Source organism: Salvelinus sp. IW2-2015, linkage group LG36 (genome assembly GCF_002910315.2).
Source record: "Salvelinus sp. IW2-2015 linkage group LG36, ASM291031v2, whole genome shotgun sequence".
Taxonomy (NCBI): Eukaryota; Metazoa; Chordata; class Actinopteri; order Salmoniformes; family Salmonidae; genus Salvelinus; species Salvelinus sp. IW2-2015.
The window spans coordinates 17,046,631-17,064,654 of record NC_036875.1 but is presented as its reverse complement, the minus strand read 5'-3'; the positions used below and the strand labels follow the sequence as shown (position 1 = coordinate 17,064,654).

General features: G+C 43.0%; 1 protein-coding gene across 2 annotated transcripts in view; it reads right to left on the bottom strand.

The window, feature by feature from the left end:
• The window catches only part of vwa8 (von Willebrand factor A domain containing 8), a 90,359-nt gene that overhangs the window by 61,820 nt on the left and 10,515 nt on the right, over nt 1–18,024 (bottom strand). For both annotated transcript variants that reach the window (XM_023980825.2, XM_070437713.1), the window contains exons 5-14: nt 16,006–16,173; nt 15,742–15,906; nt 15,563–15,612; nt 15,318–15,426; nt 13,404–13,508; nt 13,114–13,257; nt 8,901–9,035; nt 8,503–8,580; nt 7,594–7,754; nt 2,908–3,021 (exon numbers count right to left, since the gene is read on the bottom strand). In XM_023980825.2, the coding sequence (XP_023836593.1) occupies nt 2,908–3,021; nt 7,594–7,754; nt 8,503–8,580; nt 8,901–9,035; nt 13,114–13,257; nt 13,404–13,508; nt 15,318–15,426; nt 15,563–15,612; nt 15,742–15,906; nt 16,006–16,173 (1,229 nt within the window). The remainder of the gene's footprint in view (nt 1–2,907; nt 3,022–7,593; nt 7,755–8,502; nt 8,581–8,900; nt 9,036–13,113; nt 13,258–13,403; nt 13,509–15,317; nt 15,427–15,562; nt 15,613–15,741; nt 15,907–16,005; nt 16,174–18,024) is intronic.

Here is an 18,024-nt window from a genome sequence, read left to right as displayed (position 1 = left end):
AGTAACTACAATGTTGTTGATCCATCCTCAGTTCTCTCTTATCACAGCCATTAAACTCTTAACTGTTTTAAAGTCAGCATTGGCCTCATTGTGAAATTCCTGAGCGGTTTCCTTCCTCTCCGGAAACTGAGTTAGGAAGGACACCAGTATCTTTGTAGTGACGGTGTATTGATACACCATCCAAAGTGTAATTAATAACGTCACCATGCTTAAAGGGATATTCTATGTCTGTTTGTTTTTTTACCCATCTACCCTTCTTTGCGAGGCATTGGAAAACCTCCCTAGTCTTTGTGGTTGAATCTATATTTGAAATTCCCTGCTCGACTGAGGGACTTTACAGATAATTGAATGTGTGGGGTACAGACATGAGGTAGCCAATAAAAAATAAGGTTAGACACTATTATTGCACACAGAGTGAGTCCATGCAACTTATTTTTTTATTTTATTTAACCTTTATTTAACTAGCCAAGTCAGTTAAGAACAAATTCTTATTTACAATGATGGCCTAGGAACAGTGGGTTAACTGCCTTGTTCAGGGGCAGAACGACAGAGCTTTACCTTGTCAGCTCGGGGATTCGATCCACCAAACTTTGGCCCAACGCTCTAACCACTAGGCTACCTGCCGCCCCAGGCGGACTTGTTAAGAAATGTTTTCCTCTTGAACTTATTTAGGCTTGACATAACATAGGAGTTGAATACTTATTGATTCAAGACAATTCAGCTTTTCATTTTTAATCAAGTAGTAAAGATTTCTAAAAACATAATTCCACTTTGACATTATGGGGGATTGTGTTAGGTCAGAGACACATCTCAATGTTATCAATTTTTAATTCAGGCTGTAACACAAGAACATTTGGAAAAAATAAAGGGGTGTGAATACTTTCTGAAGGCACTATACATTACAAATTTCAAAAACGTACAATATGTTACATATTTGCAAATGTACAAATTCCAATTTATTGTGGCTAATGTTGGATAGGTGGCTAACACTAATGTTAGCAAGGCTAGGGGTTAGAGTTAAAAGTTAGGTTAAGCTTAGGGTTAGGAGCAGGGTTAGCTGAAAGGGTTAAGGTTAGGGTGAGCTAACATGCTAGTAAGTACACTGAACAAAAATATAAACGCAACATGCAACAACTTCAAAGTATTTACTGAGTTACAGTTCATATAAGGAAATCAGCCAATTTAAATAAATAAATAAATTAGGCCCTAATCTATGGATAAGAATACAGATATGCATCTATTGGTGACTGATACCTTTAAAAACATTTGGGGGCGTGGATCAGAAAACCGGTCAGTATCTGGCATGACCACCATTTGCCTCATGCAGCGCGACATCTCCTTTGCATAGAGTTGATCAGGCTGTTGATTGTGGCCTGTGGAATGTTGTCCCACACCTCTTCAATGGCTGTGCGAATTTGCTGTATATTGGTGGAAATCGTCAATCCAGTGCATCCCAAACATGCTCAATGGGTGATATGTCTGGTAAGTATGAAGTCCATGGAAGAACTGGGACGTTTTCAGCTTCCAGGAATTGTGCACAGATCCTTGCAACATGGGGCCATACATTATCATGCTGAAACATGAGGTGATGGCGGCGGATGAATGGCACGACAATGGGCCTCAGGATCTCGTCACGGTATCTCTGTGCATTCAAATTGCCATCGATAAAATGCAATTGTGTTGGTTGTCTGTAGCTTATGCCTGCCCATACCATAACACCACCACATCCAAGGGGCACTCTGTTCACAATGTTGACATCAGCAAACCGCTCGCCCACACAACGCCATACACGCTGTCTGCTATCTGCCCAGTACAGCTGAAACCGGGATTCATCTGTGAAGAGCACACTTCTCCAGCTTGCCAGTGGCCATCGAAGGTGAGCAGTTGTCAACTAAAGTCGGTTACCACACCAAACTGCAGTCAGGTCAACACCCTGGTGAGGAGCTCGCAGATGAGCATCCCTGAGACAGTTTCTGACAGTTTGTGCAGAAATTCTTTGGTTATGCAAACCCACAGTTTCATCAGCTGTCCATTTGGCTGGTCTCAGACAATCCTGCAGGTGAAGAAGTCAGATGTGGAGGTCCTGGTCTGGCGTGGTCAAACATGGTCTGCGGTGGCATTTTATTGTGCTCARCACAAGGTGCACCTGTGTAATGATCATGCTGTTTAATCATCATTTTGAAATGCCACACTTGAAATGCTTACTAACGGGGACGAAAACAAATTTGTGTCCACAATTTTAGAGAAATAAGATTTTGTGGGTATGGAACATTTCTGGGATCTTTTATTTCAGCTCATGAAACATGGGACCAACACTTTACATGTTGCGTTTATATTTTTGTTCAGTGTAGTTGAAAAGTTGCTAATTAGCTCAAATGCAAAAGTTGTCCGTAATGAGATTCGAAAACGCAACCATTGGTTTCACCTTAATGAAAGAAAACAGGTAAGAATGAGTCATTGGAAACAAAAAAAAGCACACGTTCGCGTTATAAACCCACCCATCCACCCTCCTTTCGTTTTTGCCTTAAGTACCCATCTGTCTTATGTAACCATACCAAACGAAACACATCATACTAATTTGAGTGTCCTGGATTTACTTTTACTATGTTACGTCTAATCTATGAGACCAGGCTGCCACAGGGAGATCRAAAGAGAAACGGCAGTTATTATTTGATTGATTTATTTTACCAGGTTAGACTCATTACAAATCTATTTTGCAAGAGACCTGGCCAAAAACGCAGCACACAAAATGATGCCACAGACTGGCAAACAGGAAGTTGCATAGCTGGAGATAATGGGTGAACAGGTTGCTCCCCAGGGCAGCACTGGTGTGACACTTTGGCACCAGCTCTAGCGAACATACATGCCTCGGAATATGTGTTCCTACTTGCGTGTATGTGTGTGTACCTTTCGTGTAGCTGTTCGTCTGTAAGCTGTAGCTCTTCCTTGAGTGCCTGGTATCTGTCCCACCTCAGCAGTCTGGACCCGTCATACAGAGACAGCTCTCTGTCATGGAGTAACCTACATTACAGTAGACATAGTATTAGTAGGTGATTGATACAGGACCAGTCACAGTGGCCAGTAACCTGTAACACATTGGACAAACTAGATATAGTATTAATGGATGACTGATCTAGGACCAGTCACAGTGACCAGTAACCTGTAATACAGCAGACATACAGCAGTGCATGGGTATTCAACCGAGGACACGAGGACCCCCAGAAAATAAAAAGAATATTTAAAACAATTTGTGCATTTTGCCCCCCCAGCGTTTTTATGAATATCGCTAGCAACAACACACCCACAGTAGAAAAGAAAAGAGGAGAATATCTTTATAATGATGTCAACTTTATTTCTCAAATATTGAGTAATTTACACTCCCTGGAGTATCTGACATAGTCTTTGAAACAGCACCTGCTGCAAATCCCCCTGGCTGCTGGTAAGCTTTCTTGACTTGCACATTCATTTGGTCACACTTTATTTGGAAAGTCCATCTGTAGATACTCTAAACAAACTATCTGTTGATAAGCAACTGCTTGCTAAGGTTACGGTTAGGGTTCGCATAAGGATTAGGGTTAAGGTTAGAGTTAGGGTTAAGGCTAGGATAAGGGTTAAGGTTAGAGTTAGGGTACATGTGTAGGGTGGGTTAAGGTTATGAGTTAGGAGGCTAGTACAGGGTTAAGTAAGAGTTAGGGTTACAGGTTAGAGTTAGGGCTAAGTAGGGTTAAAGCGTTAGGGCTAGGGTTAAGGGTTAAGGTTTAGAGTTGGGTAAGCGTTAAGGTTAGAGTTAGAGGTAGGAGTTAGGTTAAGGTTAGGGTAAGGTAAGGGTTAGGTTAGAGTTAGGGTTAAGGGTGGGTAGGATAAAGGTTAAGGTTAGAGTTAGGGTAAGGTTAGGTTAGAGGTTAGGGTAAGGGTTAAGGTTAGGATAAAGGTTAAGGTTAGGTTAGGGTAGGGTTTAAGGTTAGAGTTAGGATAAGGGTTAAGGTTCAGAAGTAAGGGCTAGGGTAAAAGGCGTCCGCATACATAGGTTCGGTTTGCTTTTAGGCAGAACTTAGGCTAGGCGTAGCATTAAACACAAAAACACTTCCTCAAAATAGATCAGAATCAATCTAAGATACCAATGAAGACATCTGTCATTAAATTAGACTTTTTTGCAGAGGTCTTAGTCCGCGCAATTTTAACATCTAATCCTAAGATGTTTGGTTGCAGCTATCTTTTTTATAGTCGCCATACAACATCACAACGGGGAGGTGCAAAAAGAATGTGTGTTGCTGGAAAGAGCCGGAGAAAAACCCTGCAAAACACCAAACTACAAAACTCACAAAATAACAATATATATATGCCCAAACTGTTTGCACCTGGCAGCATAACGGTAAAACTAAGCTGTTAGTTTTGGGTTACGGATAAAGGTTAAGGTTGGGGTTAGGATAAAGGTTGGGGTTAGGATAAAGGTTAAGGTTGGGGTTAGGATAAAGGTTGGGGTTAGGATAAAGGTTAAGGTTGGGGTTGGGGTTAGGATAAAGGCTAAGGTTAGGGCTAGGGCCAGGATTAGTAGATAGTTGAAATGTAACTGAACGTCTGCAGAGAATCTACAGACGGACTATCTAAATAAAGCATTACATACATTTTGGCCACACATGACTAACCTTTATTTAAAAATGGTCCAACGCAGCTGTTTTTAGTTCAATATCAAATAATTTCTTGGGTAACAATTAAGTACCTTACTGTGATTGTTTTTAATGAAAATGGTCAAAAAGCAACAACAATTGCTTCTTAGCAAAGAGCAATTTCTCAAGCAAAAATTTAGCTAGGACTGACTGGGATTGTCTGAGTCGGGAGGAGGAAACTGAAAATGTGCTGTTATTGGCAGAGAGGTTTGGAACTGTCTTTCTTATTGGTCTATTAACTAATTTACCGCCTGGTGATTTCACCATGGATGGCCAGAACTCCATCCCACCAAAACAGGCTGAAATTTCAGGCGGTCTTTTCAAACAGCTCTTACACTAAAAGGGCATTATCATAATTTTCTCAATTTCACAGTAATATTCCAACCTCTTAGTGTGGAAATATACACTAAGCACACAAAACATTAAGGACATCTTACTAATATTGAGTTGCAACCCTCCCCCCTTAGAACAGCCTCAAATCGTCGGGGCATGTACTAAACTAGGAGTTGAAAGCGTTCCACAGGGATGCTGGCCCATGTTTACTCCAATGCTTCCCACAGTTATGTCAAGTTGGCTGGATGTCCTTTGGGTGGTGGACCATTCTTGATACACACAGGAAACTGTTGTGTGAAAAACTCAGCAGCGTTGCAGTTCTTGAGACAAACCGGTGCGCCTGGCACCTTCTACCATACCCCGTTCAAAGGCACTTAAATATTTTGCCTTGCCCATTCATCCTCTGAATGGTACACATACACAATCCATGTCTCAATTGTCTCAAGGCTTAAAAATCCTTCTTTAACCTGTTTCCTCCCCTTCATCTACACTGACTAAAGTGGATTAAACAAGTGACATCAATAAGGGATCATAGCTTTCACCTGGATACACCTGGTAAGAAAAGGGGAGGCAGGTGGTTAGAGCGTTGGGCCGGTAACCGAAAGGTTGCTGGATTGAATCCCCGAGCTGACAAGGTAAAAATCTGTTGATCTGCCCTTGAACAAGGCAGCTAACCCACTGTTCCCCGATAGTCCGTCATTGTAAATAAGAATTTATTCTTAACTGACTTGCCTAGTTAAATAAAGGTTAAATACATACATTTTTAAAAAGAGCAGGCGTCCTTAATGTGTAAACTCAGTATATATAAAACACAGGTAAATCATGTTTTTGACTGCACTGGGCCTTTAACCGTGCTAAAACAGCTGCTCTTAGCTAATATGTGTTTGGAGYAGGGTTTCCATTAGCCAGCTTTTGGCCGCAATTTTTGTTGTTGTTGAAAAGTAGATAAATCAAATTTGAGCTGGCCAATTGTCCAGGAGAAGAAACATCCCATTGCAAAATAATGCTTTTTAGCCTATTCATTGATGGAAATACCAGTCGATGTAAATACATTTGACTTGTCATGCTTATCGGTCGACAGATGAATTTGCATAATTTTATGGAATTAAATTACAGCATACAGAGCCTTTGAGCAGAAAGTCTGTCAGACAGCACAAGAGTTGATGCTACAGCAACTCAAACAGCAAATACATTGGCAACAGAAGGCAGGCTTCATCAGCGAGTCACACACCACTTTGCAAGGAGCTGGAGGTAGTATGCATTTTGAAAACATAAACTTAATTGTATGAAACCTGAATGCTTTACTACATGCCTACCTCACTTCAAAGTAGCCTAGCCAAACTCGACCATATCCGTGGGGCAATTATTTTATATCAAATGATTTCATTGTCCAGCAGCCAAAGGCACAATCCTAGTCATATTAGCAACCCATGCTAGTTGTTGCATATTAGAGCTCCCCTCTTTCTTCCCAATGGTGTTTTCTCATCCCAGAAGAAATAATAGTTTATTTACACTTTAAGCAAAACGTTCTGTTCTGTTGCATCAGACTCATTGCTTTTAAAAAAACATCTTTATGTAGCTTAGGCCTACTGATCGTATGCATTTGGGCTCAACCATCCCACAACTGTTCCAGAGTCTGTTAGGAATAGGCTGTTTCTTTCTCCACAAGCTGACCAATACAATATGTCAACTTTCCTTCTATGGGGGATAGTAGACATAGGTTAGTGATTTTGCTGTTTGTTACTTGTCTTGTTAGTTGAGGAAAAGGAAATGTGTACAGTTATTCTAACTTCAAAGTGCGCATCAGAATTCGGTACATTGTTGCGGTCCCTTGCATGTTCTGTAAATATGAACTACCATAATCTGAATGTGGTTTCTGTCATTCTGAGCACCGTGGGTGGACGACCCAATCAGGTTAATCATTCTGAGCACCGTGGGTGGACGACCCAATCAGGTTAATCATTCTGAGCACCGTGGGTGGACGACCCAATCAGGTTAATCATTCTGAGCACCGTGGGTGGACGACCCAATCAGGTTAATCATTCTGAGCACCGTGGGTGGACGACCCAATCAGGTTACGCACCCAATGCATGTGGTTCCGATACATTTCTCAAATGTACAGTAAATTAAAATGCTGCCGGTCAAATGTTCAGAGCCACAATTTCCTAATGGAAACCCTGGTTTGGCGTTACCTTTCTAGCTAATAGGGTATGTTGAGTTCACACCTGCTTCTCCAATTATAATGTGGGTAGGTCAAAATAACGAAAAACTATCCACCAAATCTATTCATTTTAAAATGTTGATTACTTCTCCTTGCCATTATCATTCACCTGATGAAAAAACGTTTTGGTCAACATATGATGGGGGTCACCGGTTCACCGGTTTGCCTGGGAGGGGGTCCCTAGACAAGAAAAGGTTGAAGACCTCTATATTAGCGGATGACTGATTTAGGACCAGTCACAGTGGCCATTAAGCTGTAATACAGTAGACATGCTATTAGTAGATGATATGCTATATGTGAGTGTGCACGTGCTCCTGTCTGCATGTGTGTGTGTGTGTGTGTGCCTGCCACTGCGTGTAAGGGACTATGTACCTGGAGAGTACAGACAGGGTTCCCAGGTTAACCCGGTGTATGCCGTCCAGCAGCAGTAGCTTGCCCTCCAGGGCAGCAGTGACCAGGGGAGAGGGTCTCCACGCTGTGTCTCCATTAGCTAACGTGTAGCGCTGCTGTAACAGGTCCCTTGCTGTCATGTCCTATAGACAGGTGACAAAGAGAGAGAGATGAGATGTGTTGTAATCATAGCCACTGTCTCACAAACACACAGATCCCGACAACCTATAAGCCACATACTGTTTGTAACACACACAATCTCTCTCTCTCTCACTAAGAAAACATTTGCTTTCACACACATGGCACACAGCACAGTGAGTTATGTGAGGAACGTGCTCCTGTGAAATACAGTACATTAACCCCTGGGACAGAGCCATGAGTGACCCATTACCATGTGTCTGCTATGGAAGGGACAACTGCGTGTGTGTGTGTGTGTGTGTGTGTGTGTAGTCTGAGAAAGACATCCTTCTCTCTCAGTCAGTTATCAAGTCCATCAACGTGGAATAAAGCATGACAATCATTTATTCAATCAACACTCCATTATCTGACCGTTGAACATAATGTATCCAGTTGTCTTTTGACAAGAGGAAGATGTGGCATCTCAGTGATGCAGCTCTGAACCTCAACCAAGGGGTTGTTTTCTCCAGCACACAGACACACAGGCACACACAGGCACACACAGACACACAGGCACACACAGACACACACACAGGCACACAGGCACACACAGGCACACACAGGCACACACAGGCACAGGCACACACAGGCACACAGACACACAGACACACACAGACACACAGGCACACACAGGCACACACAGACACACAGGCACACACAGACACACAAGCACACAGGCTCCAAATGGAGAGCTGGGAGGTACTGTATTCCTACCTGATAGAGCATTACAGGCTCCATGTTGTAACCCAGCATCTCAGCAAACTCTTTGGCAACCACTGACTTGCCACAACCCTGAAAACATACAAGACTTGGTCATAATGTTGTCCAAGTAGCAAAAGCAAACCAACACACATTAAACGTAACTAAGCATCTTAGATGGAGGCTATGTGTCAAATAAAACAATCCAATCAATTTATATTTGTCACGTAAAAAATAACAAGTAATAGAAGAGGTATAGTATGCAGAGTAATAGCCTGATGTGGACACAATAGGATATACAGTATAGATAATGAATGTACTATGTCAAGAATGACTGTATTTACAAATATAAATTAAGTAGTGTCTTGGTCAAGCAGGTGAATAAATAGTATATAGCAGCAGTGTGTGTGTACCTTAGCACCTATAAGGCACATGTCTTTGACTAGGTGTGACTGCACCATCTCAGCCAGGAGCTGGGCGTGGCTCGGGGTGCTGATGAACGCCGGGTTACTGTTGGGGGGGCGGGGTGCCTTGGTGCCTGCTGGGACCTGTAATCAGAGAGTATTACAGCTAATATTCTTATTGATGTCGATGTTGTTTTCATAATTTTTATGTGTTTAACTTCGCTTTGGCAACACTGACCTTGTAATTCATGCCATTAAAGCATACTGAATTTGAGAGATACCGAGAGATATAGATATATATATACACACAAACACAGTGGCAAGAAAAAGTATGTGTAACCCTTTGGAAATATCTGGATTTCTGCATAAATTGGTCATAAAATTTGATCTGATCTTCATCTAGGTCACAACAATAGACAAACAGTCTGCTTAAACTAATAACACACAAACAATTATACGTTTTCATGTCTTTATTGAACACACCGTGTAAACATGCACAGTGCAGGGTGGAAAAAGTATGTGAACCCTTGGATTTAATAATAGGTTGACCCTCCTTTGGCAGCAATAACCTCAACCAAACGTTTTCTGTAGTTGCAGATCAGACCTGCACAATGGTGAGGAGGAATTTTGGACCATTCCTCTTTACAAAACTCTTTCAGTTCAGCAATATTCTTGGGATGTCTGGTGTGAACCGCTCTCTTGAGGTCATGCCACAGCATCTCAATCGGGTTGAGGTCAGGACTCTGACTGGGCCATTCCGGAAGGCGTATTTTCTTCTGTTCAAGCCATTCTGTTGTTGATTTACTTCTGTGTTTTGGGTCGTTGTCCTGTTGCATCACGCAACTTCTGTTGAGCTTCAATTGGCGGACAGATAGCCTAACATTCTCCTGCAAAATGTCTTGATAAACTTGGGAATTCATTTTTCCGTCAATAATAGCAAGCTGTCCAGGCCCTGAGGCAGCAAAGCAGCTCCAAACCATGCTCCCTCCACCATACTTTACAGTTGGGATGAGGTTTTGAAGTTGATGTGCTGTGCCTTTTTCCTCCACACATAGTGTTGTGTGTTCCTTCCAAACAACTCAACTGGAGTTTCATCTGTCCACAGAATATTTTGCCAGTAGCGCTGTGGAACATCCAGGTGCACTTTTGCAAACTTCAGACGTGCAGCAATGTTTTTTTTGGACAGCAGTGGCTTCTTCCGTGGTGTCCTCCTATGAACACCATTCTTGTTAGCGTTTAACGTATCGTAGACTGGTCAACAGAGATGTTAGCATGTTCCAGAGATTTCTGTGAGTCCTTAGCTCACACTCTAGGATTATTCTTATCCTCATTGAGCATTCTGCGCTGTGCTCTTGCAGTCATCTTTTCAGGACGGCCACTCCTAGGGAGAGTAGCAACAGCGCTGAACTTTCTCCATTTATAGACAATTTGTCTTACCGTGGACTGATGAACATCAAGGCTTTTAGAGATACTTGTGTAACCCTTTCCAGCTTTATGCAAGTCAACAATTCTTAATCGTAGGTCTTCTGAAATCTCTTCTGTTCGAGGCATGGTTAACATCAGGCAATGCTTCTTGTGAATAGCAAACTCAAATTTTGTGAGTGTTTTTTTATAGGACAGGGCAGCTCTAACCAACATCTCCAATCTCGTCTCATTGATAGGACTCCAGGTTAGCTGACTCCTGAGTCATTAGCCTCAGGGTTCACATACTTTTTCCAACCTACACTGTGAATGTTTAAATGGTGTATTCAATATAGACAAGACAAATACAATAATTTCTGTGTTATTAGTTTAAGCAGACTGTGTTTGTCTATTGTTGTGACTTAGATGAAGATCAGATCAAATTTGATGACCAMTTTATGCAGAAATCCAGGTGTTTCCAAAAGGGTTGACATACTTTTTCTTGCCACACATTCATACATACATACATACATACATACATACATACATACATACATACATACATACATACATACATACATACATACATACATACATACAGTGAGGGAAAAAAGTATTTGATCTCCTGCTGATTTTGTACGTTTGCCAACTGACAAAGAAATTATCAGTCTATAATTTTAATGGTAGGTTTATTTGAACAGTGAGAGACAGAACAACAACAAAAAAATCCAGAAAAACGCATGTCAAAAATGTTATAAATTGATTTGCATTTTAATGAGGGAAATAAGTATTTGACCCCTTCTCAATCAGAAAGATTTCTGGCTCCCAGGTGTCTTTTATACAGGTAACGAGCTGAGATTAGGTGCACACTCTTAAAGGGAGTGCTCCTAATCTCAGCGTGTTACCTGTTTAAAAGACACCTGTCAACAGAAGCAATCAATCAATCAGATTCCAAACTATCCACCATGGCCAAGACCAAAGAGCTCTCCAAGGATGTCAGGGACAAGATTGTAGACCTACACAAGGCTGGAATGGGCTACAAGACCATAGCCAAGCAGCTTGGTGAGAAGGTGACAACAGTTGGTGCGATTATTCGCAAATGGAAGAAACACAAAAAAACTGTCAATCTCCCTCGGCCTGGGGCTCCATGCTAGATCTCACCTCGTGGAGTTGCAATGATCATGAGAACGGTGAGGAATCAGCCCAGAACTACACTTGTCAATGATCTCAAGGCAGCTGGGACCATAGTCACCAAGAAAACAATTGGTAACACACTACGCCGTGAAGGACTGATATCCTGCAGCGCCCGCAAGGTCCCCCTGCTCAAGAAAGCACATATACATGCCCGTCTGAAAATTGCCAATGAACATCTGAATGATTCAGAGGACAGCTGGGTGAACGTGTTGTGGTCAGATGAGACCAAAATGGAGCTCTTTGGCATCAACTCAACTCGCCGTGTTTGGAGGAGGAGGAATGCTGCCTATGACCCCAAGAAACCATCCCCACCGTCAAACATGGAGGTGGAAACATTATGCTTTGGGGGTGTTTTTCTGCTAAGGGGACAGGACAACTTCACCGCATCAAAGGGACGATGGACGGGGCCGTGTACCGTCAAATCTTGGGTGAGAACCTCCTTCCCTCAGCTAGGGCATTGAAAATGGGTCGTGGATGGGTATTCCAGCATGACAATGACCCAAAACACACGGCCAAGGCAACAAAGGAGTGGCTCAAGAAGAAGCAYATTAAGGTCCTGGAGTGGCCTAGCCAGTCTCCAGACCTTAATCCCATAGAAAATCTGTGGAGGGAGCTGAAGGTTCGAGTGGCCAAACGTCAGCCTCGAAACCTTAATGACTTGGAGAAGAGCTGCAAAGAGGAGTGGGACAAAATCCCTCCTGAGATGTGTGCAAACCTGGTGGCCAACTACAAGAAACRTCTGACCTCTGTGATTGCCAACAAGGATTTTGCCACCAAGTACTAAGTCATGTTTTGCAGAGGGGTCAAATACTTATTTCCCTCATTAAAATGCAAATCAATTTATAAAATTTTTGACATGCGTTTTTCTGGATTTTTTTGTTGATATTCTGTCTCTCACTGTTCAAATAAACCTACCATTAAAATTATAGACTGATCATTTCTTTGTCAGTGGGCAAACGTACAAAATCAGYAGGGGATCAAATACTTTTTTCCCTCACTGTACATACATACAGTGCATTCGGAAAGTATTCAGACACCTTGACTTTTCCCACATTTTGTTACGTTACAGCCTTATTCTAAAATGTATTGTTTTTTCCCCTCATCAATCCACACACACAATACCCCATAATGACAAAGCAAAAATAGGACTAGGATCGAATGCACTGTATATATAGAGAGAGAAAGAGAAAAAGAAAGAAGAGAGGAATCCAGTAACGCTAAAGAAAACAGAGAGACAAGTTCATATTAACTAGAAAAACAACCAGATATCACCATTTTGTTACACATCAACACACACCATCTTCAATCCATATTACGTACTTCCCTTTCTCTCATAATCCGGCAGATATGGGGCCTCACAGAAGATCAAACACACACACTTCCAGCGTCCCACATGAGAGTTCAAACACAGAACAWATAAGAGCTTTCAAAGAACTGCAGATAACGCCACCATTCTCATTGACCAGGCGACTTAGAACTGAGGACAAAAGCCATATATCGTCTAGTAGATGGCTGTGGACCAGAACATCTCTTTCAACTCTGGTATGTCATTCCTCCAAACCCCTCACTGCCCCAGTAGTCAGCCTTCTCTACAGAATGGTCCACAATCACAAAGGGTTTGTGTTACCTGGAAGGTGATGTCCTTGTCTGTGATGCGGATCGTGACGTCAGCCTGGGCTCCCGCCTGGCCGGGCTGCTCTGTGCTCGCTGGCGCCACCATCAGGACAGCACTGGAAGCCGGCTGCTGACACTCGTCCAGCAACTCAAACCTCTGGAGAGAGACGACAACAGTCAGCTGTGTGTGTGTGTGTGTGTGTGTGTGTGTGTGTGTGTGTGTGTGTGTGTGTGTGTGTGTGTGTGTGTGTGTGTGTGTGTATGTCTGTGTAACTGTGCATGCCTGTCCATGTGTGTTCTTACACTAAGAACCCCCTCCACGGAGGTGCAGCCTTCCTTCCCCAACATGGCTTGGTAGGGGTAGAGCCTCTGCACTAGCTGCTGGGACGACAGCATGGGAAACTGCTCCTGGAAGCACACAGGAACAGGGAAAGGGTTGGTTGGTTGAAACGGAATATACAGTACCAGTCAAAAGTTTGGACACACCTACTCATTCAAGGTTTTTCTTCAATTTGTACTATTTTCTACATTGTAGAATAATACTGAAGACATCAAAACTATGAAATAACACATATGGAATCAAGTGTTTAACAAATCAAAATCTATTTTATATTTGAGGTTCTTCAAAGTAGCCACCCTTTGCATTGATGACAGCTTTGCACACTCTTGGCATTCTCTCAACCAGCTTCATGAGGTAGTCACCTGGAATGCATTTCAATTAGCAGGTGTGCCTTGTTAAAAGTTAATTTGTGGAATTTCTTTCCTTCTTAATGCGTTTGAGCCAATCAGTTGTGTTGTGACAAGGTAGGGGTGTTATACAGAAGATAGGCCTATTTGGTAAAAGACCAAGTCCATATTATGGAAAGAACTTTGAAAGTTTCTTCAAGTGCAGTCGCAAAAACCATCAAGCGCTATGATGAAACTGGCTCTCATGAGGACCGCCACAGGAAAGGAAGACCCAGAGTTACCTCTGCTGCAGAGGATAAGTTCATTAGAGTTAACTAAACCTCAAATTGCAGCCCAAATAAATGCTTCACAGAGTTAAAGTAAGACACATCTCAACATCTATTATTCAGAGGAGACTGTGTGAATCAGGCCTTCATGGTCGAATTGCTGCAAAGAAACCACCACTAAAGGACACCAATAATAAGAAGAGACTTGCTTGGGCCAAGAAACACAAGCAATGGACATTAAACTGGTTGAAATCTGTCCTTTGGTCTGATGAGTGCAAATTTGAGATTTTTGGTTCCAACAACTGTGTCTTTGTGAGACGCAGAGTTGGTGAACGGATGATCTCCGCATGTGTGGTTCCCACTGTGAAGCATGGAGGAGGAGGTGTGACGGTGCTTTGCTGGTGACAATGTCAGGGATTTATTTAGAATTCAAGGGACACTTAACCAGCATGGCTACCACAGCATTCTGCAGCAATACGCCATCACATCTGGTTTGCGCTTAGTGGGACTATCATTTGTTTTCAACAGGACAGTGACCCAACACACCTCCAGGCCGTGTAAGGGCTATTTGACCAAGAAGGAGTGATGGAGTGCTGCATCAGATGACCTGGCCTCCACAATCACCCGACCTCAAACCATTCGAGATGGTTTGGGATGAGTTGGACCGCAGAGTGAAGGAAAAGCAGCCAACAAGTGCTCAGCATATGGTGAAGCTGGTTGAGAGAATGCCAATAGTGTGCAAAGCTGTCATCAAGGCTCAGGGTGGCTATTTTGAAGAATCTCAAATATAAAATATATTTGTTTAACACTTTTTTGGTTACTACATGATTCCATATGTGTTATTTCATTGTTTTGATGTCTTCAGTATTATTTTACAATGGAGAAAGTAGTAAGAATAAAGAAAAACCCTTGAATGAATAGGTGTGTCCAAACTTTTGACTGGTACTGTATATTGACTAATTAATTGATTGATAAGTTGGTTGACTTATTGTCTAATTGATTGATTGTGGGTGAATTGACTCTTAATAACGTGGAGGAGTAGACCTATACTAAGGATATCTGTCAAGCAGCTCTATGTCCTCACTCCCTTGTCTCTCACCTCTACATCCATTTTCCCTCCAGACGTTTCTCAAAAGTACTGGAAGAGCAGGAGGCGGGTTGTCCACAGAGAAGTCAGGCAGACCAAGGCTAGCCCTACACCCTCACTCCTCTCCTCCCCCTCCTTCATGCTTCTCTCATCCCTCCCTCCCTCCATCGGTCTTACCAGTACTGTGAGAGCAGGAGGCAGGTTGTCCACAGGGAAATCAGGCAGACCCAGGTTGGATGACTCCTGGGAACAGAGAGTGGTGGCAAACGACAGCAGCTGGGATACCCTGAGATACAAAGAGACAACACAGCACACGTATTAGGCTATTACGAAATTTTAACTCTGTTCAAAGTTGTACAGCATTTGTGTGTGTGTGTGTGTGTGTGTGTGTGTGTTGTGTGTGTGTGTGTGTGTGTCTTTACCTCTCGGCAGGCACGTTTGGTCCAACAACGTACAGGATTTCCAACTGATCCTGAGAGAAAAGAAATATGAAGTAATCAGACACGACACTGGTGCTTCAAAGTGTTTCTCCTTCTTACCCACATCTGTAATTAATATAGCCCATAGGATAGGCTCGTTGATCTGGGATCATTGCTCTAACCTTGAAGGGTAGGTAGTAGATGTCTCTCGCTTGGAAGCGGGATCGGAGGGGCGGGTCCAAGGGGTTGCCTTTGTACCGGGGGACAGGAAGTCCCAGGGCAATGACCCGGAAGTCCTCGCTCACACGCACAATCTGCCACGCATCCAGCTCCTCTTTGGTGTGCTCCTGCAGGGGACAGGGTTAAATCAACTGCCTTTGTACGCTGGAGCAGCACACATGGCTCAATGCGCCCACACACAGCTGACACACACACACAGGTCTCACCGTCAGTAGTTTGTCGTAGCGCTGGTAGGACATGAGGAAGCGTCCGTCCTCCAGCTGCATCTCTCGGTTCTCCAGCAGGTTGTTCAGAACCGGGAGAACGTTCCTCTCCGCTTTCTCCAGCCCCTCTAGAACCAGGATCCTGCCCTCTGTCGCCGCCCGCACCGCACACTGCAAAACAACTTTAGATATACATTACACATAAACTAGACACTGTAAAACTACGCAAATTACATGTGATGAACTGATTGGTTTTATTGGTTGATCGATTGACTGCTTTGTTGTTGAGTTGATTGACACACATCAGGCTAACATGACTGTTCCCTGAATCCCTGTGTATCTGCAAGCACTACTACCTCTGCTTGTCCTTCCCAACCCATGTTCTAATATTGACATTACTACGTAAAAGTTTACCCTTATCTTTATAGTCAAACTACCCCGCTTCGTTGAACACAGACCTACCATAATGCGTTCCTAAGAATGTCCTTCTGGGTCAAAATAGTCTATTTTAACACAGGCTATATTCTACCCTAACCAGACGTGTGATAGGTCTATTGTGTTAAGAAGATAAACTGTGTGAGTGTGTGTGCATCCGTGTGTGTGTAGGCAAATCAAACAGCTCTGACGTCAAAGGCAAGAAACCTTAGCCATCTGGGCCGACCACAGAGCAATGTTGCCATATAATTAGGTTTACATGTAAATACACGGCCCGGGTCTCTGGGAAGAGCAACCATAAAAACTATAGCTGGAACCAGACGACTATATATAAACCATTGGTCCATTTTCAGCCCAGAGGACACTGTAATCAGATAATTGGTAGAAATGTGGAGTGACGCAGGATGGCAAGAGGACGCAAAACCATAAGCAGGCCTTGTGTGTGTGTGTTGTGTGTGTGTGTTGTGTGTGTGTGTGTGTGCGTGTGTGTGTGCGTGTGTGTGTGTTGTGCTGGGTTTGGGTTGGGTTGGATACAGAAGAGGACGATATGGTTGGAACAGAAAGAAAAACATCCCTCAAAATACTTTCTCTGGCTTTTTATAATAAGAACCCCACAGAGCAATGGGACTGTTGCCTTGCGTTGGATATGGCCTGGAAGCTGGAGAAAAGAGGCAAGAGAACCGGCTAGCTAGTAGTTGTAGTTGACTTGATAGCTACAGGTAACCGCCCAAATGAAGGAAACTCCGAAATAAAGTGTCTTACTAGGGCGTTGGGCCACCTCGAGCCAGAACAGCTTCAATGTACCTTGGCATAGATTCTACCAGTGTCTGGAACTCTATTGGAGGGTTGCGACACCATTCTTTCACAAGAAATTCCATAATTTGGTGTTTTGTTGATGGTGGTGGAAAACATTGTCTCAGGCACCGCTCCAGAATCTCCCATAAGTGTTCAATTGGTTTGAGATCTGGTGACTGAGACAGCCATGGCATATGGTTTACTTCATTTTCATGCTCATCAAAACATTCAGTAACCACTTATGCCTTGTGGATGGGGGCATTTTCATCCTATGGGAGTATAGCCATGGTAGCCAAAATAATGGCTAGCTCAGCATTTTTATACATGACCCTTAGCATGATGGGATGTTAAATACTCAATTAACTCAGAAACCACACCAGTGTGGAAGTACCTGCTTTCAATACACTTTGTATCCCTCATTTACTAAGTGTTCCATTATTTTGGCGGTTACCTGTATGGTACGGTAGCACTCAATATTCTCAATAATCCATAATCGACTCCAGCCACTCCGTTCCTGTTGTCATGCCATAGAATAAGCTAAAGCACAAGGCTAGGGCATTCATTGGTCCAACTAGGTCATTATTGAAGGTGAGATTCCAATCACTGTAATGACGTCTATTTGCAGATTGACTAGCCTCCTGGGTTGGAGGATGTTTAATATAATTAGAGTTGGACCTGATTCCAAAGGACCAGGATTTTTATTGGATCAAAAAGGGACTTAGGTGGTTGGCATGGCAGGGGGCGAGGTATGTGGCGCAGCTGAATTTTAGAGAACATTTGAGAGGCCCCCAT